Genomic DNA, 26,674 nt, shown 5'->3' on the forward strand with positions numbered 1-26,674 from the left:
CGCGGTTTTCTTTTATATTTATATATATATATATATATATATCTTATCATTGCGCGTCTTTTATCACTATTCTTGTGATATCATCTAGCAATAAAACAAATACGTATATGGCTTTCTCAATATCGCGAATTATAGAATAATTATATTTTTGTAACTATCTTAAGCAAATTCGCAGCATTATAATATGTAATTATCTCTTTATTGTAATTTAATCTTTCCTCAATGGTAATCTCGCTGCAATGTGTGCATTTATTCTCATTAATTCTAGTAACATCAAGCGATTTATTATTATTATTTATATTAAAAATTTAACTGCATCTTGATACACTTCGCGGATCTTGTTCCTAATAAATTCTTACGATATTTATTGTTTCATTCTTTTAAAAGTCAATTGTCATTCATATCTTCGTTTTGTTTAAGTATCTGATGAAATATCGTGGCTTCTGTTATTAAATATTATTTCGTGGATATGAGCGAATCTTCTTCCTAATTAATTCACACAATATTCTGCAGTTTGTCGTTGGTTTTGTTTTCATTTGTATATCACAGCATTGTTTGAATATATCTCTTCTATTTTGTATTAATTATTTCAATTAATTATCTCCACATTGATAGAAAGTTCTTCCTCCAAAATAATCTCTCTGCAATTTGTGGATCTATCTTTTTAAATTCTTGCAACATCTTGCGATTTCATTATTTAACTATATCTCGCTTCAATAGGCAGTTCTTATTCCTAATAAATAAGCAAAATAATGTGTAGTTTTATTCTATTTTAAAGTCGAAAAATTATCATATCTTTATTCTATCAAAATGTTTCACTATTTTTCGTGGTTTTAATTTCTGAAATTGACTCGCAGTATAACGCGGAAATAATTACAATAATTTTCTTTCAATATATATTGTAGCTTCAGTTCTTGAAATTGTATCCAAACAATGCACGGCTTTCCTTTCTGTTTTATCAGCTGTACGCAGTCTTTGTTTCGAATGATGTATTTCGCACTTTGATCCTTGCAAATTCTTCGATGATAATTTTTCATTCTTTTTTGTTTCAAAAATAGATCTAATTCCTTTCCATCGCCGTCTCTGTATTTTTTGTCACAGGCTGTTGCTTCTTTTTGTTGCGGACAATTTGGGTCTACTTTGAATTTGAGTATTGGCGAAGTTAGATCTTAAACCGCCCATAAATCGTGAACAATACTCATTATTGAGGAGCAAACCTGCTCCTTGCGTTCGGATATTCGCTCTATTGCGAAATATTTATTTTTTTTTTATTGATTTATTGATTTATTTATTTATTTCTTCTTCTTCTTTATTTATTTATCCATTTCAACATAACATTGACATCTCATTGAAGAAGAATCACAACGTCCATCATCAGCATCAAGACAACAACTTCCCGCTCTTCGTCTACATTCTTCTCCTTCCTCCTCCTCATCCTCTTCTTCTTCTTCTTCTTCATTAACTCCAGGCCGTCCTGTTGGCCGAAACTTCACTCCCTTCCAAGGCCAAACACAAACGCAATCACAAAATTTGAATCAAAGTCAAAGTCAAAATCAAACCCAATTCACTCCTCGCTTCACTAACCCGTTTTCTTCTGATGATTCAGATGAGATTGTGTGGGAAGCAACAGACAGACAGAAAAACACCATGCCAATTTCCATCCATTTTCTGATGCTTCTTCTTTTTCTTCTTCTTCTCAAATGAGAGCTTCATCTGCTGGCGGAGGCGGAAGAAGCAGAAGAATTGTGCTTCCACCTCTTTCTGCTGTGAGACAGGCGAAAGAGAGAGGGATGACATCGAGGAATGTGTATGGAAGAGAAGGAAGAGGAGAAGGAAGAGGAGAAGGAAGAGGAGAAGGAGAAAGAGAAGGAGGAGGAGGAAGTGAAATCAACAGAAATGGAGATGTGAGTGTAAGTGTGGATGACAATGATCCGATTGAGCAGACAGCAACGATGCCGATGAATTCGAAAATGCAGAGAGCATTGGCTGCTCGGAATGTGGACAAGCTGAAGGTTGTGTTAATTTTGTTTATTGAAATCATGGAGTTGATATTTATTTGTGATTATTCTTTTATATATGTTGCAACTTAAAATGATGTCATTTTTTTTTTTTTATTTATATTCTTATGGTCATCTTTTTTTCTTTATTTTTTTCTTTCTATGTGAATAAATGAAATATCAACCATTCCATTCCACTTCCCTTCCCTCTTCTTCCCTCTTTTTCCCTCTTCTTCCCCCTCAGGATTTTTCACCCGAAGCAATCGCCACGCTGAGCAAGCAGCTTCATTTGAAGGATCCAATTGCTGATACCGAGATGCTGTTGAGAGATTTGAAGAACAACGAGAGGGTGGAAGAGAAGGAAAGGACAAAAGGAAGATGGGAGTTCACAATTGATGGGGTTAAGAGAGAAAGACAAGTTTGATAGAAAGGATGAAATTTTTTATTCATTTTTGTTTTTTTGAGAAAGAGAGAGAAGGAGAGAAAGAGAAAGAGAAGAATTTTGTGATGTGATTGTAGTTTCATTGCACTTTTTGATTGACTTTTATTTAGTGATTTAATATTTTTGGATTTTTTTGAATCAATTTGATTTTGTGGTGAGTTTCATTCAATGATAATCTTCTTTTCCATTTCACACATCTTTCTAAACTATATTACCATTTTCTTGTCAAATTTCTTCTTCACTATCTTCTTCTTCTCCTCCTCCTCCTTCTCCTCCTTCTTCTCCTTCTTCTTCCTTCTTTTCCTTTTTCTCCTCCTCCTCCTCCTCCTCCTCCTCCTCCTCTTCATCACATGGTTTTTTAAATTTTTTATTTCTTCTTCCTCTTCTACTCATTCTCATTCTTCCCCCTTTCTCCTTCTCTCTTCTTTCAAACAATTTCTTTCGACGAATGTGACGTTTTCCACGTCATCAGACTATTTTGTCATTTTAGCAACCTTCTTTTCCACAGTTCTCTTCGGCTTCGCATGCAGCTCCATGTGATCCTTTATCGCCATTGCAGTTTCCTTGTATTCATTTCATCTCGCTCACGCACTCTAATGGAGCAACATATCATTCTCTGGATAATACGAAATTATCTTAACTTCGTTTCATTCACTTTTTTTGTTTAGAAAATAATATTCCTTCACTTATATGTTATCACCGTTTCATGTTATAGAAAAAGAATCGCATCATATATTTTTGTGCAAATTTTATCTTTGAACAAAAGATTTTTTCAATTATTAGTAATAATAATAGTCTACAAATAACCACTTTATTATTTCATTGAATTCCCACAACAATCAAATGTTATTTTTGAAACGATGATTAAATTTGAATTAAAAATCAAAACCAAAAAGATAAAAGGGAACTGTTTGAAACACGCTAAACTCCATTTCTTTTTATTAGGAATGATCGAAAAGTCTTGTTTGAACAATGCAACATTTGAAATAATATTTTACCGAATCATTGAACTTCAAAATAAGAAATCAAAGCAAGCATGATTCAAAAATGAAAAAAAGTGAAATCATCAAGTGAGTGAAAATCTCTTAATAAAAAATAATAAATAATTGCAAAAAAAATCATTTTTCACACTTATATCTTCCAACTCTACTGATCTTTGTCAAACGACTGATCTTTATCGTTCGACTGATTTCGACAAAGATTTGCCGATAACCCATTATTAATTATTGTGTTTCAGAAAAAAAAAAAGAAAATACTATGATTATTCATTTCCATATTAAATTATTAATATTTATGGATAAAAAAATATTGAAAAAGATTTTATTTCGTTTTTTTCTCAAAAAAAATTTTTTTTTAAATTTTTATTTTTTTAATAACGAAAATATATAAACTCGATAAAATTGTCGGTCGAGTTGTCGAGTTGTTTAAAAAATGTCGGTCGGTCGCAGGGGCTTTGAATGAAGATTCCCTGCAGAACAAGGAACATCATTTCCTGTGAATTCAACAGAAATGAGGCAATGTGTCGACTTTGAAAATCAATCTGATAATTTTTGGAAATTGCATGACAGACGAAATACATCAATTTAATGATTTTTACAAAAGATATGGTGCATGGAATTTTTGTTGTGCTATATGTTGTGAAGATTTTTCTATCTGTATCCTTTCCAAAGTGCAGGAATCAGAATTGTCGTTGAAATGGCCAATCTCCACTTTGTGGAGCAATTCGATGAGAATGGAGCTGATTGTTATAAAGCCATTGGGAAATAAATATAGTTACGGAAGATGCATGATTTTTATTTGAACAAGAGATGAAAACAAATTCAGTCGTTATTTTATTGAATGAAGATTTATCTATGGAATTCGCAATAGAGAGAATCGACGTAAACAAGGAGAAGGTTTGCTCCTCAATAATGAGTATTGATCACGATTTATGGGTGGTTTGAGATCAAAATTCGCCAATTCTTAAATTCAAGAAGATCTTTATAGTCCGCAATTAAGATGAAGCAGAAACTTGTTTTTGAAAAAATCCAGAGACTGCGATGGAGAAGAATTAAATCTATTTTTGAAACTGGAAAGAGCGAAAATTATTATTGAAGAATTTTCCTGGATCGGAGTGCGAAATGCATCATTCGGAACAAAAGACTGCGTACAGCTAATAAAACAGAAAGGTAAGCCGTGCATTGTTAAAGCACAATATCAGGAACATAAGTTACAATATATTGAAAGATTATTATTGAAAATATTGCAGCATTGTGCTGCGAGATAACGTTAAAGAACAGAAGCCTCGATATTTCATCATACACTTTAACAAAATGAAGATATGAATTACAATAGACTTTTAAATAGAATGAAATAACAAATGTTGTGAGATTTTTTTAAGGAACAAGATCTGCGAAGTATTGCGAGATGCAGTTAAATATAAATAATAATATTTATAATAAATCGCTTGATATCACTCGAATTAAGGAGGGTAAATGCACACATTGCAGCGAGATAATTATTGAGGAAGAATTTAATTACAATAAAGAGATAATTTTTTATAATGAAGCTGCGACCTTCAAAAAGATAATTGCATAAATACATAATATGGTTTTTACGCCTTTATCAAAATTTTCATATAAACATATATATTCAAGTTTTATTGCGAGATAATAATACATAAAGAAGAGAGAGCCTCTCTTTGCCGTGAGATTTGTTTAAATTGAGAAACCGCTCGATATCGCAAGGATTGAAGAAAACATATCACTTGTTTCTATGAAATTGTTATGAACAGACAATTTTATAACTATCAAAAGATAATGAATTAAAATAAAGATGTGCATTCTCATAAGATAATAACAAAGAACAAAACCTCGAAAAATCGGAAAACAGACATAGAGAATAGAGAGATCCGCGCTTTGAAGCGAGGTCATGATTGGAAAAAGAATAGAGAAAACCGCACTTTACTGTGATATAATTATTGAGTTAAAAACTTAACAATTCGATAGGCATATATATAGAGAATGAAGACAAACTATCATTTGATGCAATATCAAAAACAGAAATGATGAATTATAGGTGATTAATAATCTGAAATGATACTGTTCATATTAAATAAATTTTCACAGAAGCGAAACCGCGAAATATAAAGAGACAAATGAGAAATAGGAGAAACGTGTATTTTAGCAAAATAATTGCAGAGAGACAAACCACCTTTGATCGAATGAATTCAAATAGAAAGAGCTGAGTTTGCAATGAGATAAAGATTGAGATAGAATTTGTGAGAAATTGTGAAACTGATAATTCGAAGAAAATCAGCTTATTATAGTGATATAGATACAGTCAAATAAACAGCGAGATATTGCGAGAATGATTGAGAAGTTTGTTCCGCGAAATATCGCAAGCAGAAGATATGGCATTGGACAGCGAAAGACTGCGAGAGGAGGATACAGAAAGAAGCAACACAGCACAGCGTGATGAAAAGAGAAGAAGACTCCGCATATCTGCTCGGATTGATGCAATGGAGCAAGATTTCTTACGAGGAGAAATTCGGAGGAGAAACAAAAACTGGAGTCAACAGGGATTGTGGAGTTATTGGGATGGCAATGGAACTCGGAGAAGATGGAAGTGATGCTCCAAGAGAGGAAGAGAGTGCTTTTGCTGAAGGATGTGCGAAAATGGATAGCACATGCAAAGAAAAGGATGAATCAGAGAACAAGAGACTTAGCAGCACTCCTCGGGAAGCTGAATTTTGTGAGGTTACAACATCCACCATCGAGCTTGTGGATGAAGCGCATGCAATACGAGCTGAGGCAGGCAATGGCCCGCGGAGGCTGGAAGGGAACGGTGATAGTCAGCCCAATGATACTGGGAGAATTAACACATAAAAGGAAAACCCTGCTTGAGAACAGACCGAGGTGTCTAAGGAGAAGGAATAGACCAGCAGAGCTAACAACGGACGCTTCGGAGCTGGGATGGGGTGCAGTATTAACAATACCGACAGAGAACAAAGAGGAGAAGATATATGTCCACGGGAGTTGGACCCTCCAGGAGAGCGCATTAGCGATAAACGAGGAGGAGTTCAGAGCAGTGTTGAGGACACTAGAGAGAAAGGGAGCATGGCTGCAACAGCAGAAGATAGACCATATTCGTTTGAAGACAGACAACATGTCCACGAGATGGGCAATTCAGAAGAGGAGGGGAACGCCATCACTCATTTCAACACTGAGAGCATTGGAGAAGAAACTGAACAGCCTGAACATTACGATACAAACGGAACATCTCTCGGGAGAGCAGAACACGGAAGCAGATGCACTCAGACGGATTTGGAAGAAACCGGACTATGAGCTGAAGGTGGAAGAAAGTCGCAGAGATATTGCAAATAGTCGCACCGAGAACACTAGATGTAATCTCAGAACAGATTGTGCCAGTGCCCTGCGGAAGTACTTGGAGACCATTCTCCGTGAGAAGGAAGAAAGAGAGAGGAACACCAGAAGACGACATTGTACTTGTCCACCCGTTCCTGAGAAACATTGGACGGGTGCAAAAAGAGAGAATGAACGGATCTCAGAAGGATCTGACGATTCTGATTCTGCCAGCTTAGCAGGGGCAGACCTGGACCCCGCTACTGCAGCCTGGGCATTCGATAAAGAACCTGGGGACCTTTCAGGAGTGCATGATACAGGGAGCGAAGATGAGAAGGGAAGGCTGGAAACTACCCCCGGGAGAGGTGATGTGCGTAATACTGGAGAAGAGAATATCCAAGGAAGGGACCTCTTCTTTTCATGGGGAAAATATGTGGGAGCGAAGGACATAGCAGCAGCAATATTGAGAAATCAAAAGAGCGAAAGGGATACGTGGAGAGCCCTGCGAAGATTCAAACGATTCCTTGATAGGGAGAGCATGGATGATACCGAACTCCCTCACAACCAGAGATGCCAAATGGATTATGGCAGAGTTTGCCAAAACGCTTTCAAATACTAACCTGTCTAGTGGAGTGATTTGTCAGACAGTTCGGAAAGGACTGGATTCTATTAACCTTTTCAGAGAGTTTAAGATTGATGGGAAAGACATAGAAATATTTCTTAGAACCTATGTTGGAGAGAAGCCGAGAAGAGGCAAAAGATACAAATCAATGTGGAACTTAACAATCATCACGAAATGGGCGGTAAGCACCAACGACGCAAAAGATATTCGGACACTCCAGAGGAGAGCCCTCATCCTGACTATGATCTTTGGAGCCCTAAGGCCAGCAGAGCTGGAAAGAATGAGAAGAGAGACAACGATATTTAAAGATAACTCTGTCCAGACACAAGTACAAACAAAAACATCAGGGGGAGAGACTGTTAAGGTTATTATAAATAAGCATCCAGACCCACGTATCGATGCGGTTGTAGCGCTCCAACGCTGGATGGATTATATAAAGACAACCTTTAGAGACGAACATGTGTGGTTCGATCTCAGGGGGAGGCAACCTGCAAACTTGCAGAGGATCAAAGAAGAATTAGTGGCTGTCCTGAGAGAGAACGGAATACCCGACACATTTACCGCGTACTCGATAAGACACGCTGTGATAACGCACCTAGCAAGACAACAAGCTGCAGATTGGAAAGCAATCAATGCGTACGCGAGATGGGCGCCAGGCTCTAGAGTAGCCCAGGAGTATTACACCGTGTTACCAGTTCAGGACACGAGATGGATCCTGGAGACAATCGGTGGCCCAGTACCCCTGGCAGAGAAGGGAGGAAAGTCGGAGAAGGACAGCAAAGGAAAAGAGATTTCAAATGAGAATACAGAATCTGAAACAAAGGAGTATCCTGAAGAAACATCACAATCTGGGGGAGAAGCGGAGACGAGCAAGAGAAAGAATTCGAAGAGACGAGGGTCGACTCGAGAGAAGAGTTCGCAGCATGAGAACGATATAGCACAACTCCCCAAGGGTGATGAGACACCCTCCATAATTCCCCGCAGCATTATGGAGCTGACGGAGGGTAGACAGACTGCCTTGCAGAAGAAACTCGAGACCGATCGGAGGAAACGCGGAGAGAGAAGCATAGGACAAATTGTCATGCCCGCTCAGGTACAGAAGACCCGATCGAGAACCCCCCGAAGACAGCGCAAGAGGGGGAGGGAGTAGGGATAGAGGCCGCACCTTCATCCGCAGTCCCTCTGGTCATCCGCCGCACGGCAAGGTGCTAGGCATGAGGGTTTTAGATCACACATACGGAAAGAAAAGGGATTTCAGAACTCATTATTGACGAGCAAACCTGCTTATTGCGTTCGTATATTCGCTCTATTGCAAATTGATAAAACGCAGAGAGACTGGTTTGCTCCGAGATAAAACAAATGCGGATGGAGAGACTCAAAGCGGCTATGTGCGAAAGTGAGAAACATATTAGGAGGAATATGAAGAGAGAAAGGGCGAGATATAGATGGATAGAGAAAAAAATCAACTGCCCGTAGATATTGATGTGCACCAAGAACCTGTTCAGAGAAACATGTAACGAATGTTGAGTTTCAATCATGATCCTACTCCTTTGTAACATTATTATTGTTTTCACAGAAAAGAATTTTATTTTAAATATGCAGTGTGTGATGATTGGGGTTGCTCTGCTGATGCAGCAGAAGAACGGGAGGCAGAGCACATCACATGCAGTTTTCTTTTCCACGACTCGCGGAAGCGAGAGTGGTTTTTCTTTCTGCTCCGAACAGAACACTCGCCTCACCGGATCCCTGCACAGCCTGCAGGGGAGAGCTCCGAGGGGCAACGTCCCCTGCCCTCTGGTCTTCGCAACCATGGTAAAAGGCAAAATCGGTGGTGAAGAGAAGCGGACAATGCATTAATTTTTTATTAAATAATTTATAATGTTTTTGTATATATTTTCATCTCGCCCTTCTTTCCACGTCATATATGGGAGGGCGAAGTTTTTCACTCAAACCACCCATAATTTAAATTAATACTCATTATCTCGGAGCAAACCTGTCTCACTGCGTTCAATCTATAATTTCTATATGGGTCATTCTTTTTGAAAAGTCGCTTAAGATCAAAAATGTGTCCCATGAAAGTTAATTCAAAAACACTCCGTTTCCATTATTCAAATGATAATAACGAATATTCACAGTGATGTTTGTTGGTTCATTTCAAACTTCTTTATGAGATGAAATATTCTTTTTCAAAAAATTATGTATCAAATTTTTTGATCAAAATTTAAATATCAGTTTTTCAATGAAAAAGAGCATCATTTGATTGAACTACTTTGCAATTGTTTATTAATAAAAAGTGCAAGGAACGTTTCGATTCTTTATCCTGACAAACTTGATTTTTAATGTTAATTCAAAATTTCATTTGAATAGTATTTTTCTTTTGCTTTATGAGCCTGAACTCTACATGATTGCAAAGATAGAACACACATGAACGATGCAACTGTTAATCGGATAAGTTTAGTGGTTTCCATTTAATCAAAACAAATAAATTTAATTTTCAATTTATTATTCAATCATGCTTTTTTTATTGAATAGTTCGCAGTTGATAGCCAACATATGTTTTTTCAATTTCGCAATAGACAAAAATATGATTTCGAGAACATTTTCAGATGCGGAAGCACAAAATCAGCTGATGGAGGATCAATGAAGCAATATGTTGGGAATGAGAATGAAGTGAAAGTGAAAGGTGGTAATTTTGATGAGTGCCTTTGCTCAGCGACAAATGGTCTTGGAGAAGGAATCTTTCTTCTATTGTTGACTGAAAACCCAGATTTCTTGATTTCTTCCTTCTTTGGAACAAACACAGCCAAGTGGGGAAGAGATATCTTTGTCCTTTCACCCAATCTGGAAGAAACAGCAAAATCAGAAAACATCAGATGTGTGACAGATTCATTGGATTCTCTTGAGAAAGTGAGAGGATATGACAATGGAAATACGAGTGTTGTTATCCCTCTGTGCATCTATCTCCTTCCCACCCCAGAAGAATTATATGTGAGCAACGTCGAGGCATATGATCATTCCCATTGTGGAATAGTCCAATTTCCCTGTTTGACTTTGAAGCATTAACTTACACGTCAAACTGGAACAAAGAAAGTTGTTGTGAATGGAATGATTTTAATGAGCGATGAATTGATATTTGAAGGACAGAAACATGAAATCAGAGGAAATGATGATCAAAGTGGTTGGACAGTGTACAATTCAAGTGAAACATCAAACTCAGCGATGTAAACAACATATGTTGAAACAGGATTATCAAGACTTATCTGCTCTCTTCAATCTTCTCTCTCTTCATGCTCTATTTTCATTTCATCATATTCTTGTTCGACATCATCTCTCCTCTTCCTCTTCTTTTTCGACTTCTCTGCCAAACACAAACATCTGAACACTGATTAGCGGGCGATTCTCTTGCGCACACACATCTTCCTTCGTCACCGGCCTCTTAACACACTGGCAGCATCACCCAATCACACTCTCAAACACCTCTTCTCCTTTAACAACCATTAAATCATCAACAAATCCACTTCTGCTCTTTGCAGATTCTTCTTCTACAGAAACTCAAGCAGCACTTCTTTCTTAACATCCTGCGACATATATCCCCTGTCTCTCCACTCTTCCTCCAGAACACTCCATTCTTCTTTTACTCCACCATGAGCCCTCACTCTCCGCTGCAACACTCATTCGACTACCAAGTCATCAAATGCACTGGATATTGCACAAACACTTTTCTCAACAAGAAGCTTCACGTACAAAATAACGTTAGAGTGCCATAATACACCAGAACAATACTTTATGTTCATTTTGCGCTGCCACTTTGCAGCGCGATCGATCCTGTCGCTTGCATCAGCACCTCTGCCGACATCGACGAAGATGTCGTGTTCATCATCATCACATCACACGCACACATCCGCGCCGCATGCATCTTCTCCCACTCCACATTCTTCATCGCCTTCCATTCTTCCTCAATCACTTTCCTCTCTTCGCTCACAACATTCAAAAACTCCTGCACAATCATATGCTTTATCTTAACTCGTTTCCCCAAACCATTCAACTCCAGCCATTGTTTCCTCTCTTTCCTTCTTCTTCTTCTTCTTCTTCTTCTTCTATATCTACTTCTCCTTCATTGACAATATCCGCATTTCCCTCTGTCTCATCCACTGTCCCCATCTTCATTGCACCCGCCATCACTCAAACAACCACGTCAATAGCACTCACACACTCATCAACAGCTCACTGCTCTGAGATAAGCACCTCAAACACTCCATTTTCGGCCACTTTTGCGTTGGACACGCTTCGCTCTTTCATTGATGACACTTCGTCTTCTGTGTCCACATCACTGTTGGCTCCGACGATTGTGCTTGGGGGATCTTCAACTGCATTCATTGCATCTTGTTCTTCTTCGTCGTCGTCTTCTTCCCTTCCACATTTATTTTCCTATGCTTCTTCTTCCTTAGACTCTCTGACTTCTCCAACATCTCTCGCTTCCTCCTCTTTCTCTGCTCTTCTTTCCTTCTCTCAGCCCATCCAGCAGAAGTCAACATCCATCTCGCCTGGTCCTGCACTCACCCAACAACCTCAGCCTTCATCTCAGTCTCAATCTCAATCATTGTCTTCATCTTTGAACACGAACTCTCTTTACACCTGCACATCCTCAGCAACATCGCAGCAGTCACACACACAGGTGAGCTCTCCCTCGCGCCCTTCTCATTTGGCTCAGCCAGGAAGCTTCCAACAATCTACTGCTGTTGCAACCCCAACAACCTCATCAAACTTGATGGCTGCAGTCACTTCGTCTGTTGTCATCTCCACAACTACATCCTCTTCTCTTTCATCAGCTCTGTCTGCGCCTCTTTCCTCCTCCGCTGCTGATGCTCCACCGCTTCTCCTTAGCACATACTCTCCATCTTCACACACCTCTCCGCAGAAGCGCTTCTTCTATTCGCCTCCTTGTCTGTTCATATCCACCACTCCTCTTGACGATGTACTACCTCCGATGCATTCGTCCCACTCGTCGCACAAGTGCTTTTCTTCTTCGCATCTGGAGATGAGGAGGTTGATGGAGCTGCACAAACACCGGAAAGCCAATGATACAAGCACATCTATAAGTAACTTGTCAGAACACACGCATTTGATATTCTGTTCAAAGCAGGTGCTTCCAGAGATGCATGTGCTGAGGCTGATGAAGAGAGAGAAGAAAAGGAATGTGACAGATGAGATATTTGAGATGAAAAGGATTATGAGAAGAAGGAACAGACACTCAAAAAAAAAATAGAAATTGACGATGATGACAAATAAGAAGAAGAAACAAAATTGTGATGCAGATTCTCTGCTTCCATCTTCAATGCCATGGGAGCATCCATAGGAACAACCGCTGAGAAAGCGCGGTCGGTTTGAAATGGCGTACGAAGCATCACAGCCGCATAAACCCATCGTCTGTGCTGTATTTGTTTGTCTTCTCAAATAAACTCCTCTTCTGCACCGAGCCTCTTGTCTGACGTGTTGAATGAACCCGCTTCCCCGCCTTCTTCACCTCTGCCTCCATTCACTCACCTAGCCAAATCAGCTGTTTGTCCGCATCAGACGCCCTATCAAGCACACACTCTAACGCATGCCCTGACAGCGTCGTTGAACAATTACTCAGAATCTCCTTCGCATTACCTGCTTCTACTCCTTCTCTGCTCTGCCGTGCAGCTTCAATTCCCTTCCCCGATGTGAATTTCACCTTCACCGAATCATCTGTACTCCATCACAACATGCGCTGTCACTCCACAGCACAGTCGCCGCGATTTCATTACAATGTGCTCATTAACAAAACGGATCAACTCATTCTTGCTAATAAAGATGCCACACACAAACTTGTACTCTGCTTTGTGCTAGGACCATTCAACAAGGGCGTTAAACATAACCGCCAAGTCTTCCACAATCGCCTGCTTCATCCCTGCTTCTTCTCTGTCCCATGCTGCATGAGGATTTCGCACAGCCCCAGAGGCAGATTTCTCTTCGGCTTTGTTCCTCAGCTGTATCTCCATCATTTCATTGACATCTTGACACAGCCTATGGTCAGCTGCATGTACAGCTCGCCAGGCACATCCAAAGTCTACCCGTCTGCAATGCTCACACGCATCATTTGCTGATTGCCTTTTAAGTTCAAGGCACTTCTCATTATCCCTCAACCTAATAGAACAACCACTACACTCCACTCTTCTATCTGCACTCAATTTTTCCTCCATTTTCCTCCTCTTCCTCTTCTTCTTCTTATCACTCCTCATAAATCAAACGGCTCTACACCCTTAACTTCATGGGATTAATCTTATTCCTCAATTATTGTCAAACGATCAGCTGATATTTCAATCTGTTCCTAACCCTTCCTTTACTTCCATCTGAAATTGTTCCCAAAGACATATCTGCTTCTGCTAATGACCAAATCTCGTCTTCTCTTGAAATCTCCTGTCGAATGCCATCTGCTGGAGAAGAATTGCACACTTCTGGTTCAATTGAATGCTGTTTGTCTGTATCCGCCTCAGTCTCTGTCCTCGCCTTCACAAACCTCAACCGACTCGTTCCAAGCACCTCCACAACCAGCGGCGCCATCGCTTCTTCCATCTTCCCCTGGTTCTCTTTGATTCTCTCCACAAACTCTCTGTGCGCTGTCAGAAACCAGCCTTTCTCCTCATTCCCATCACCTCTCTCTTTTCCTCCATCTTCTTTTTCCTTTTCTTTTCCCTCTTCTTCTCACTCTTTGCCTCCCTCTTTGCCTCCCTTTTCTCCTTCCTCTGCTTCTTCCTACTCCTCCAGAACCGCCAGCTCAATCGCTGTTATAGACAGAACCACATTCTCCATCCCCAGCCCGCTGTCAACAGCCCTTTCTCCACAATCTCTCCCACTTCATTCATTTCAACCTCTCTCTCCATCACTTCGTCGTCCAGCTTCACCACCACACGCCTCGACTGTTGCGATCGCCATATCTGCAGCGACAGGTCAAACATATCATAGATTGACGGGAACGCATTCACATCTGCCGCTGCAAAGATCCGCTCACTCCCCGACTTCGTGCCCACCGAAGCTGCAAGCGATGGAAGCGGTCCCACCAGCGGAACCGAAAGCATCACAGAAAGTGCAACAACATATCCACGCAGCGTCTGCAGCACCCGCAGCGACAGCAGCAGCTGCAGCGACAGCGGCATATGCCGCCCATACACACCAGTCGCCTCTGGCACCACAATCCGCAGCCGCCTCTCGATGTCGTCCATCGCTCCTACCGATGTGTATGACGCAGCCACAGCCGACGCATCCGAAGGGTCAATCGCAGGTGTCGATGATGGCTGATCATCTCCTTCTGCCTTCTTCTCTTCGCTTCTCCTCCTCCTGAATGGCGAAGTAGACAAAGAATACAAAAAGTTCTGAGAGAAGAGAGGACTGCTGTGCTGCCCCGGACACATGAAGTTTGAAGAGAAAGTTCCCATCACGTCAGCCAGAAGTTACACCAGAAGCACATGCAGCATCTTCATTCGTATCAGAATAGTCGACAAGCAAAGAAAACCTGATATTTTCGAGGAATTTCAAATATTTGAAGAAGGATATTTTTCCATAATTTGTCGATATTAAATGGAAGGGATAAGGAAAAATGTGCATTCTGAGATGAAAGAAACTTGTTTGATACAAACTGTTTGAATATAAATATTCGAAGATATAACATTTTTGAGTTTGTAATAAATGGAGATTTATATTGAAAATTAATAATCAAACTTTAACTTTTTATAATAACATTTATAATTGCTTTATGTCATCTCATTTTTGAATATTATTCTAACGCAACGAGTATTGTTTTGATAAATCTTTCTTATTAAACAATTTCTTTTAAAAATCCGATAATTCATGCAAATTAATTTTATTTGTCTTTCAAAAAAAGAAAATAATCAAAACATAGTAAACATCTTAAAATTTTGAATGGATATTCGAACTAATGAAATGAAATTGAAGAAATTAAAACTTATTTAACATTTGAATCAAATAGCTCGAAAGAAATAACTTACAAAAGAAAATTCTATTGTATAATCAACGTTCGATATGTTATCATTAGATTTATAAAATGTTTTTCAATGATAAGGGTGAAAAATAACAATATATAATAATTGACAATATATAATGGGAACGGAATGATCACTATTATTATGATCATTTTTGATCAGATTTTCAGATCAGTTAAACGTTTGCGACTTTTCAAAAAGAATTACCCATATGTCTGTGAAGATTTTGTGTTGATGAAGTCGAATGTTTATCCGCTTCCACTTCGACTTCAAAGAAATTTTCTTTTTTCTTTTTTCTTTTTTGATAACTTATATTGATGTTTGATTGCAAGCATTATTATTGCTCACTATTGAAAAAGTCAATTCACATTTGGTTTGTTTTCTTTCGTGTTGAATTTGCATTTCTTGCTCTTTTCGATTGCAATTTACAATTTATTTACAAAAAAATTATTTTCAGGATTTCCAAATTTTTTGAAAAATTTGAAAGCAAATGATTTGAGAGATTTCCCTTCAAGTTCCACACTTGTTAACAACTAATTTCAAAATCGAAAAAAGAAATAAAACAAGTCAATGAGAAGAAATTTTATTGTGAAGAAAGGAAAAATATTTGCAACAATTTTCAGCAGTATTTTGTCAATGGAAGGAAAACGAAAGGCAATGCTCATATGCAAGAACGAATAACTTTTTCCTTCTTTGAAGAAAAAGTCAATCATATCTTCATCCTCTTCCGCTTCCAGTTTTTCTGCAGTTAATCTTCAATCATTTTTTTAATTCATTCATTGTTTTTAACAATTGTTGACAAGGATAAACAAACAGAAAACTTCTTCGCTTCTCTGGCAAAATGAGAGGTCATATCTTATTTCTGAAGCAATAACATTTGTCCCTCCAAAACTTTTTTTATCACCCAGATATTATAAAGAAATTCCTTTGTTTTTGACACACTCGTTCAAATTGCCTTCAAAAGGAAGCAAACATTTTTCAAAGGAATATTTCATTACCACACTTCCTCGTTGTTCTGCAAAGCTTCACAATGCTAGAAAGGAGCTGTGTATTCTTTGCTCTCTATCTGAAAAAGCCTATGAAATGTCTCAAGTTTTGTTCACCACATCTTTTTTGTCTTCATTTCCACCAAATTTTCTTCATCTTTCTGTTTCACTCTTATCTTTAAAGCTCCCCATTTTAAGCTCTTCCAGTTCTCTTGCTTTTTCCAGAAATGGAGCACATTCGCAAATTTGCTTTCCCATTTCCATTTTCTTGAACTGTCTTCAAGTGAAAGCTAACAAATATTTGATATTCAAGACGAGTCAGGAACTTGTGTTCCTGAATACGCTTGAAAGCTTTCCTCGTTTCAAACAAGAACAGATCAATTGACAAATCTTTTTTCAAGTTTTTTTTCATTCAAATTTTTTTCTCTTTTTTAAAAAAAAATACTATCTTTCTCACACTTTATCAATAGTAATGACTGTCAAAACTAATTTTCCATTTCAACAACTTTTATGTTCTTTATTCCATCATTCTTTTCTATGCAAGTTTTAACAGGCGAGCGATGTACTTGAAGAGAACTTTCATTGAAAAGCAAAATCTTTTATTTAATAGAGATCGAGAGCGCTCACAAAGGTCAATCGCCATTTTTTCTTTCTTTTCTTTTGTTTCATCCTTTTCTTCTGCAATCATTCTTTTGTTGAATTTGCTTGCTGGAGTTTGTTGGATCATTCCGTCCGAGTTTCTTAATAAGATTTGTTATGACAAATGTACCTCAGATGCATAGCATCATTTTCCATTGAAAAATTCTTTTCTCTCATTGTTTTGAAAAACTCATTGAAAACATCTTCAACATAGAAACTGAAATGTATTTGTTCATTCATTTTGAATAGCATTCTATCATTCTTCTTTGATTTTCATCTCTTGCTTGGTTCCATTGAAACTGCTTTGATAGAAAAGAGTTCCTTATCAATCATTTTTTCTTTTGCAACAAAAAGGAATAATTTCAAAAACAATATCATTGACAAATAAGAAATCATTTGAATCAATGTTGATTGAAACACTTCATTATTTGCAATATTTTCTTCAATTTGGTTCTCCCCAAAAAGAACACTTTGAACAATGTTTGTGTGATATTCAGAAGCCAACAAACAAACAAAATAAATTATCAAATGGTATGTTTTTGTGAAATAATAAAGTGTTGGTGTTGTATTTTTTGAAATAAAAACCAATCAAAAATACAAACATAAAAACAGATAAAGTATCAAAAATACATACATATACAACAAAAAACATTCAGCTGCAAAAACACAAGCAAATAAAGATATTTTATCACACAAATATTGATGAATTATTGACTATATACAAATGAAAACAAATATTTTTTTTTCTTGCACAAAACAAGACAGAGGTGCTGACACGCAAAATAGATTGGAATAACAACAAGAAGGAAAGAAACTGAGAATTATTCAAAACAAACAAAAACAAAAAACAAAAAACAAAAGCAAACATAAAATTGACTCAAAAAATTAAATGAATACTCAATTCGAAACAATGCAAAAACAAAACTTTTTCTCCTTCCAAATCAACCAATTCATCCACTCCTTTCATTTTCTCTTGTTTTTAATGTTGCTGTTGAAGAAACTGTTGAAGAAGTTGTGATGGCTGTGTTTGTTGTTGTTGTTGATTGATGAATATCTTTCCCTTCCTTTTCATCATCTGACTCACTTTCTGAGCCCTCAGCATATGCAATCGCATCTGAGGCTGTCACCACAACTGCATTCGCTGGAAAGTGCGAAAACAGCTCCTTCTTCACCTCAAACAGCCCCATCCTCTTGCTCGCTTCCTCTTCCCAGCAGCTTCCAACAACCTCATCCATTCCCCTTCCTGCAATCATCTTTCGCGATGGCCTTTCTCCAAATGTTATCTTCTGCCCTGCTGTCTCGGCATCATATTCTCCAAACGGGATATCCAGAGTCAGACACTCCCACAGCATCATCCCAATCGAAAACACAACTGACTCCTTTGTTGCTCCCATTTTCTTATTGATCAGCAGCTCAGGTGCCTTCCACCTCAAACACTCTTTTTTGAAATCATCCTCATCCTCAAATGCTGATGAAGGAGGTGGCGAGTCAGTGAATCTCTCGCTCATCAGTGAAATATTGGAGGAAGAAGAAACAATGGTCAATGAAGAGATGGATGATGAATCGGAATCATCTGATGAGCAGTCTGAGTGGAGCGCAATGCAAATAACCATATGTTCTGAGAATAGCACAATGTGAGGACTCAAATTGGAAAGAGAGGAAAGCGGAACCTCCATTTCATCAAACGAATGCAGAGCTCCATTCGCCACCCAGAACAGGATCTGAGCAGCTGTCTGCTCCCTCTCTTCCAGTGTGCCAATAGCCATCTCCTTTGTCTTATTCCTTCCGTGGAGCAACATGAACAGTGAATCTCTCAAATCCACAATCAGCTTCTCATGAGGGGATGAACATGCCATTGCATCCACCAGATTCGACATCGAAGAGGTAGTTGGGCACAGATCCTCCCCTCGAACAAATGTGGAATCTGAATCAGTCGTATCTGTTGTTGAAGTGGATGAAATAGATGGTGAAGGAGTTCTTTTCCTTATCTCTTCCTCTTCCTCTTTTTCTAACATCCATTGAGGGATCTTGTCTGAATCTTTTCCCAGAATATATTCAGTTGATCCACTCTCACTCAGCAAATGCTCCGATGACTCCGAATGCGCCATCTCCTTTCCATTTATTCTCTTTTTGATCCTCTCTTCATTCTTCTTCTCTGCCTCCCTCTCTGCCCTTCTCCACTGCTCTTCAGGTGACATCTCCATCGTCACCATCTCAATCAGCTTTGGATCTTTTCTGATGTTATCATTCACAATATCTCTCAAATCTTTCGCTTCATTCTTTGCCTTCCTCCATCGAATGGTCACAACAACAGATACAATCAAAACAATCAAAAGAATAACTGCCATAATAATCACAATCAACAACAAATAAGATTTCCCTTCTTTTCCTCCTTCAACCATTTTTTCATCTCCTGTCTTTGATTCTGTTTTGTTCTTCACAATCTGTGGAGAAGTCTCTGCCAATGGCTTCCCAAACAAAATCATCACTGACACCTCCGTTTCGTCTGAAGCCAATGAAATATTTTCTGATGAAATTCTTCCAATCACTTCTGTTTCTGAAATGAAACTGTCTTCCTCAAACTGATATGACTCAACCAACTCCACATCCCTTGTTTTAAACACAAGTTTAAATGACAAGTCACATGGCACAAAAAGAGATCCTTTGAATTCCACAACAACATTACCTCCATTTTCATTCACAGAAACATCTTCCAGTCTGGGAATGAAGAAAGGAGATTGCCTTTCTGCTGCAATTCCATCAAGGGAGCATCCATCATTCAAAATCCAAAGAGAAGAATTATCCTTCACTCCATCTCCACCTTTCAAACTATTTATGTTCAATATTCCAGAATCTGAACAAATGATGTTTCTTCTCACTGATGGATATTTTTCAATGAATGGATTGTTGTTCTCAAACTTTCCTTCAATTATTGTCACACTCCCCTCATTCACAGACAATCCCCCTTTCCCACTCTCCTGAATCCTCGTATCCTTCATCACAACCCTGCTCTTCTCAACCCCAACCATTGATCCATTCCACTTGCATATCCTTTCTCTTCCCTCCTTTTCCTCCTTTTCATTCATCTCCATAAATTTTCTTTCTTCATCTGCCTTGTCCACTCCTCCACACACATCACACATCTCAATCCTCACATCCTCACAACTGCTCAACAAAACAACCCCTCCCTTCTCTCTTCCACTCTCACACCCTCTGAATGAGCAGTTTGACACACTCCCATCTCCACACCCTCTCATCGCAATCACACTCCACTCCCCCATTATTGTGATATTCTCCATCCCCACTTCTTTCACACTCACCCTCGCCTCCCCTTCCACAACAACCACATCTCCCTCTGATTCCACATCCAAAATCCTTGTCTCATCCATCACAACAAGCGATTCTCCACAGAACATAACCAATCTGCCACAATGACGGATGTTCCTGATTGTGCATCTCACCATCTCCATCTCTCCTCCCTCCACCCCAACCAGTGTGCTCTTCAGCCTTTTTCCCATCCCACTGGCTGAACCTTCAAATGAGCATTCATTCATCACCATCCGCCCCTCCTTCACTTTCACAGCATATTTCTGTGCGCTCTCAAACATCTCTCCAAACAGGAACAAACACCTCTCCACCACACTCTCATTCACAAACACCATCATGCTCCTCTCCTCTCCTCTTTCCTCCATCTTCCCCTCAAAATGCACTGTCGCCTTCTCCCTCCCCATCGACACCATCCTCACATCCCCAATCACACATTCCTCTCCCATCATCCCTTCCCCATCAATCCACAATACATTCATCATGCTTCTTTGAATGTGTTGCACAGCATTTCCAATGCTCTCACATGGAGCATCCTGTCTTCCACATTGCACACTGTCGCTTCCTTTCACTGAGACAAACACCTGTGAAGAATAATAGAATGTGATCAGTGGGATCAGATCAACATCAACATTCCCTTCTCCATCGCTCCCACACATCGAGTCCTTCCCCTTCAGCGCCTCCTGGCTGAAGTCCAGTCCAAACAGTCTTTCATTCAGCTGCAAGTCAATCGAGTCACATCGGATGAACACATCCTTCCCCACAAACGCATCATTCATCATGAATCGGATGTTCTCCAATCTCAGCCCAAGTGGTGGAATTTCGGTGTTGGTGTGCTCCACATTCGGATCAAGTGCATCAATCATCATCCCTCCTCCCCTTCCATTCCCTGTTGAGCACACACACATCCCAAACGAACACCCACTCACTTTCACCTCCGACTCGCCTCTCTTCATCAACGTCTTTATCCCTCCACCTTCTTCACTTCTCTCGCTCATGCACTTCGTCAGCACACACCCTTCAATCTCACATTCCATCCCATTCAAGAATGATCCCACACTCATCACACATGCCCTGTTCTCCACACATGTGATGTTTGCAAATGAGGAGCTGTTCACCATCACTCTTTGTTTTGTGTTTTCTCTTGCTTTGTTGTTCAACACATTCGTTGGGGATGCCTGACTCAGCGATATCAGACTGCTTCCTGAGATTGTTGTGTTCGAAACTGACACATTCATCATTTCAATACTCTTCACATCTGCTGTGAATTCGACAAACCCTTTTGCCAGATTGAACTGAGAAAGGGTGCAATCCTCAATCACCACATTCCCTCCATCTGCTTTTATCAGACAATATTTCGTTTCCTTTGTTGAATCCTCACAAACAAATGAGCACCTCTTGATTGAAAGTGATGTTGCTGATGACGAAGTTAAATGAATGAGCGATGAATGAGAAACAAGTTCATTAGGAAGAGAAAATGACAAGTTCCTGAATGAAGCTACAACATTCGATGTTATCATTCCCCCTTCCTCACTCACTTTCAGGCTTGTGCCTTCTTTCTCTCCCTCAATTGACACAACTGGAGTTATTGATAATGAGGATGATGATGATAAAAATGAAATCGATTTCTGGAGCAATCCTGATCCAACAATGTTGATGTGTGACTCGCCTTCCCCAAGTGACTCATATCTCAGTGATATCAAGTGGTCAACTGATGAACATGGTGCTTCTGAAAACCCACATCCACTGAAGTCTCCTCCTTTCTCTCTCGAAACAAACCCATTTCCGCTCCAATTACTCCACAAATATACAACCAGTGGAATCACATATCCTTCCTCTCCTGTTGTCTTCCTCTCCCATCCACACAACTCATCCAACGATCCCAATTCCTCTAAACTCATCTCCCATTTCAGGTGCTCCTTTTTCACAATCTCTCTCAGATCCCATCCTGAAACAAACATATTCTTCCCCTTCAAGGCATCGCATCCCTCAAATGTCATTCCTTCTAAAACAAATGATCCCATTTGATCAGGTAGCTTCACAAACATACCTCCTCCCATTCCTCTTCCTTTCTTTGAATTATCCTCTGATGGCGCTTCACATCCTGATAAGTTCACATTTTTCATTTCCAAGCTCCCTCCCTCCTCAACTGATATCTTCATCCCTCCTCCTTTCATTCCACCTCCACCTGAACATGCTGATGACAAATTACATTCTTCAACGATTGCACTTCCTCCTTCATTCATCCCAATATTCAAACATCCTCCTCCATTTCCACCTTCCACTTCCACACCACTCATTCTGCTGTTCAATATCTCCAATTTCACTCCACTTGTCATTGTGATTGGTGATTTCCCATTCATCTTCAGTGTCACTGAACTTTCCATCACAAATCCATCAACAATCAGTTCTCCTCCTGTCATCTCAATGATGCTGTATCCTATCTTTCCACTTGTTAATGCCCCACTTTCAAATGAGACTGAACAGTTCGTCACAATGAGTGTTGATGTTGAGTGAATGAATGCACTTCTCCTTGAATTCAGCTGGCCTTTCACAACAAATGAAAGTCTCCTCATTGTCAGTGAACTCGAACATCCAACAAGCCAATCTTGTGTGGCTGATCCTCCATCACTCACATTCACTCCCATCCTCTCTCCATCTGATGACACTATTCTGCCTGAAATTATCGCACCAAATGAAAAAAATTCAATTTCATCCTTTATTGACGAAGAAGAGACAACTTCTATTTCTTTTGAACTTTCACTCAATCTTGAGTTTGCACAATAATCAACTGTCAAACAGCCAAACCCTTCAAATCCACATCGATTGTGATTCATTCCATTTCCTCCACTCCCATCAACAATCACTTTTGTCCCAATTGAACACAAATATACAAACAGTGGAATCACCTCGTCTTCTTTCCCGTTTTCACTCCCACTCAGTTTCAACACATTTGATGGAATTTCACTTGTGTCAAAAAATGCAAATGTGTTTGTATTCACTTTGGACTCCAAAAATACACCACTCCCGCAATGAACAAACACATCCTTCCCATATTCTGCAACATTCACATTCACTTTCGAAAACTCAACATTCTCTCCAATTGTCAACCCACATCCCCCACTCTCCATCCCCACAAACATTCCTCCTCCTCTCCCTCCATTTCCTTCAATTCCCATTGCAACACATCCATCAATCAAACTTGTTCCATTCACAACCACTTTCCCATTTCCTTGCAAACAAACATATATTCCTCCACCATTCCCATCCTCACATACACATCCATCTATTGTTGCGTTGCTCACCACAAATGTCTCCTCTCTATTCACACTCTTTGCCACAACCACCCCATCTCCTTCAGTCAGATTCACATTTTGAATTGTCACATTTGACAGAAAACTCTCTTTTAATTCTGATCCTCCTGATGATGGCTCTGAGAACAGAGGCTGACTCACTTTCATATCTTTGATCTCCACATCAACCATCCTCAGCTGTGACAGCGCCACCACAAATACAGATGATGATATAACATTCGTTCCAACAACACTTGACGAGATCAACACATCCTCCAATGAGAGTGAACCGCTCCCATCAGATACCACAAACACATTTGGAGAAGAATCTCTTTCAGAGTTGTGATCAATTCCCAAATGAAGAATCTCCAGCTGCCCACTCCTCACGCTGAACAGCGTTGTTGAAGGAGAAGAAAGCGAATGTGTTCCAATAATGCTTGTTCCTCTTCCTTTCCCTTCGACTCTCATCTTATTCATATTTGTTTCAACTGTTGTCTCTTCGTTTTTGTGATTCCCTTCCATCAGGGTGACAACCAAGCTCGTTTGTGTTCCGCTTCGATTGACAGCAGTACCAACGGTCTCGCATGCATTTGACTCATCAATTCCACACAGATCGTCTTCAACGCCTCCCTCAGCAGCCACAAGACGATTTAGTACTCCATTCTTCAGCCAGTCTTTCTTTTCAGTGTGCTGATATGAATAGCTGCTTTCCGTATAATCATATCCGTAGCACACTCTCTTCTCATTTGTATTTGTGGTGTAACATTCTTTGAATGGACAATAAGAAGACAAACATAGGTTGTGTCTATCCTCGTAATGAATGTCATCTCCATACGACGGGTTACTGGAACAACTGCAGTTATGAAAGAAAAGGAAAAAGAAATACAGTTTATCGCTTGGCAATACTTCTTTCCATGGAGAAAAGAACAATCCACCTCCTTTTGTTGATGCGGTGCATGAAAGAAACTGAATGCTCCTCATTTTGAATTGCGTGGCAGGAACGTTTTGACAAAGCATGCCCCCACCAGCAGTATTTGCAACAGAGCATGAAGTGAAACTGCACTCAAACACACACGCACTCTCCCCTTCTCCACTTTCTGTTCCAATGCATCCTGTTTCTGAAACCTGAAAATTTTCTAATTTCAATCCTCCCCCTAAGCCAATTGCTTGACAGTTTTTGAACTCACATCCACTCACTCGAGCACACGAAGAAACATTATACAAATACACACCTCCCCCATATCGATTTGAGGAGACACAGTAATTGAAAGTGCTGCTTTCAATAGTCGCTGCTTTGATAGTATAGCACATTATCCCTCCGCCGCACCAACATGATGAGCAGTCGTTGAACGCGCAGTGAGAAACTGAAAGTGAACTAGATGTTAATGTGTGCATGAATATTGCCCCTCCATTTGAAGTTCCATCAGTGTATGTATTTTTTGTTCCAGTTGTCTTCGATCCATTCCACTCGCACCAAATAAATGTGTTTTGCCCATTTTCTGTTTCGTTCTGTCTCCCTGGCTTCGATGGGTTTTCTTTGCTTCCGATGGATTCAACATTTCCTGTGCGTGTGCATCCAACAAAAGAGGTGTTTGAGGCTGCCAAAGAGGCCAAAGGATTGTTCAGTGAAGGAACAATCCCTCCATCATACACATCACAGACTGATGAAAATGAGCAGTCATTCATCAAAGTGGAACATCCACATCCCAAATCAAAAGGAATTCCTCTGTGTGTTGAGGCTGTTGAAATGTTGGTGAAAACCAAATCTGTGAGTAAAACGCTCTCAATAAACGAAGAAGACAGAAATGGAGGAGAAGACATCTGGAATGATGAAAAACGTGACGAGCAAACAGATACACAATTTGTTGATTGATTTTTTGATCCACTCATTTGCGTGGAGAAAAGAGGAGGCATGTGGGTCTGCTGTGCATTCCAAAATCGAAGTGTCAAGTTTGACAGAGATATTCGACTCCCACACAAATCAAATGGACTTATCCCGCTTCTGACCTCAAGATGGCATCCAGTGATCGTCGCAACACTTTCAGTTCTTAAGGCTAATGAACTTGTAAATCCATTTGCCATCATCCCCAAATTCATGCACAACAGAGATGAATTATCCAGAATAATGTGACTTTTCATCTTGCTTTCTTCAATTCCTTCTTCAACCTTCTTGGCATTGTGGATGCTAATATTTGATGCGTCTTCATCAATTTTGACGATATTCCCATTTGCGTTTGTGTTTACCGATTCAGTTCTGTTGTTTTGATTCTTTCTCCATTTTCCTTTCCATCCTTCAGATTCTTCATGTTCAGAACTCTTTTCACAATGTTGTGCTTGCATATATGTTTCCTTTATATTGCAACTATTTTCAGCTTCAGTTGAAGTTGTCCAATCACTTGCAGGAATCTTTTGCAAAACATTAAATTCTGGAAATACTCCAATTTTGTCATTTGTGGCATAGTTGCACAAGCAATGCAAATTAATAATGTTCACCAATATTGCAGCAATAACCATCATTAGATTCATTTTGATGAGATAAATCGAATTTCTTTTTTCTTCTTTGAATTATTATTATTACGGGTCAATTTTGATCTTGATGAAATGAAAACATTTTCTGAATTATAAATCATCATAATATTTTTACGTTCAATATGCAATAACTAAAAATATTTTGTTTTTTATCAATTGTTCCTTCATATTTCGGAAAATATGAAAATTACACATTTTTTTGTTTTTCATTTGAAATCCTTTTTCTTTTTAAAATCCATCGACTTTGTTTTTCAAAAAATAAATATATATGCTTTGAAAACAGTTTTCATTTTCATCAAAAATTTTATTGAAGAATTATTTTGCAACGAAAAAGATTCAAAAACAAATGGTGGAACAAAATTCAAAAAGCATATAATTTTGTCCCAAATATTCGGTTATCAACCAAAATTCATTTTTTTTTCAGCAAAACTTTGAAAAAAATACAGATTGTTTCATTTCACTCTATTTGTTATTTCAT

The 26,674-nt window shown here is 39.1% G+C and overlaps 7 protein-coding genes across 7 annotated transcripts; 3 read left to right on the top strand and 4 right to left on the bottom strand.

Annotated features, from left to right (window-relative positions):
- Window positions 1-1,700: 1,700 nt before the first annotated feature.
- MONOS_9626 (uncharacterized protein) lies at window positions 1,701-2,421 on the top strand (the record flags this gene model as incomplete). Its single annotated transcript, XM_067880142.1, has 2 exons — window positions 1,701-2,012; window positions 2,242-2,421. The coding sequence occupies 2 exons, from the start codon at window positions 1,701-1,703 to the stop codon at window positions 2,419-2,421; spliced, it is 492 nt and encodes a 163-aa protein (XP_067723157.1).
- Window positions 2,422-6,039: 3,618 nt separating this feature from the next.
- Window positions 6,040-7,401, top strand: MONOS_9627 (uncharacterized protein; the record flags this gene model as incomplete). Its single annotated transcript, XM_067880143.1, has 1 exon — window positions 6,040-7,401. The coding sequence occupies one exon, from the start codon at window positions 6,040-6,042 to the stop codon at window positions 7,399-7,401; it is 1,362 nt and encodes a 453-aa protein (XP_067723158.1).
- Window positions 7,402-11,314: 3,913 nt separating this feature from the next.
- MONOS_14571 (uncharacterized protein) lies at window positions 11,315-12,670 on the top strand (the record flags this gene model as incomplete). Its single annotated transcript, XM_067867384.1, has 1 exon — window positions 11,315-12,670. One exon carries the CDS (start codon window positions 11,315-11,317, stop codon window positions 12,668-12,670), a length of 1,356 nt encoding a protein of 451 aa, XP_067723159.1.
- A 601-nt stretch (window positions 12,671-13,271) lies between these two features.
- Window positions 13,272-13,667, bottom strand: MONOS_14572 (uncharacterized protein; the record flags this gene model as incomplete). The annotated part of the gene is made up of 1 exon (XM_067867385.1): window positions 13,272-13,667. The coding sequence occupies one exon, from the start codon at window positions 13,665-13,667 to the stop codon at window positions 13,272-13,274; it is 396 nt and encodes a 131-aa protein (XP_067723160.1).
- A 58-nt stretch (window positions 13,668-13,725) lies between these two features.
- On the bottom strand, window positions 13,726-14,001 carry MONOS_14573 (uncharacterized protein; the record flags this gene model as incomplete). The annotated part of the gene is made up of 1 exon (XM_067867386.1): window positions 13,726-14,001. One exon carries the CDS (start codon window positions 13,999-14,001, stop codon window positions 13,726-13,728), a length of 276 nt encoding a protein of 91 aa, XP_067723161.1.
- A 212-nt stretch (window positions 14,002-14,213) lies between these two features.
- Window positions 14,214-14,861, bottom strand: MONOS_14574 (uncharacterized protein; the record flags this gene model as incomplete). The annotated part of the gene is made up of 1 exon (XM_067867387.1): window positions 14,214-14,861. The coding sequence occupies one exon, from the start codon at window positions 14,859-14,861 to the stop codon at window positions 14,214-14,216; it is 648 nt and encodes a 215-aa protein (XP_067723162.1).
- A 3,139-nt stretch (window positions 14,862-18,000) lies between these two features.
- MONOS_14575 (uncharacterized protein) lies at window positions 18,001-26,193 on the bottom strand (the record flags this gene model as incomplete). Its single annotated transcript, XM_067867388.1, has 1 exon — window positions 18,001-26,193. One exon carries the CDS (start codon window positions 26,191-26,193, stop codon window positions 18,001-18,003), a length of 8,193 nt encoding a protein of 2,730 aa, XP_067723163.1.
- Window positions 26,194-26,674: the final 481 nt, after the last annotated feature.

This window comes from Monocercomonoides exilis (genome assembly GCF_001643675.1).
Source record: "Monocercomonoides exilis strain PA203 chromosome Unknown scaffold38-1042076, whole genome shotgun sequence".
Classification (NCBI taxonomy): Eukaryota; Preaxostyla; order Oxymonadida; family Polymastigidae; genus Monocercomonoides; species Monocercomonoides exilis.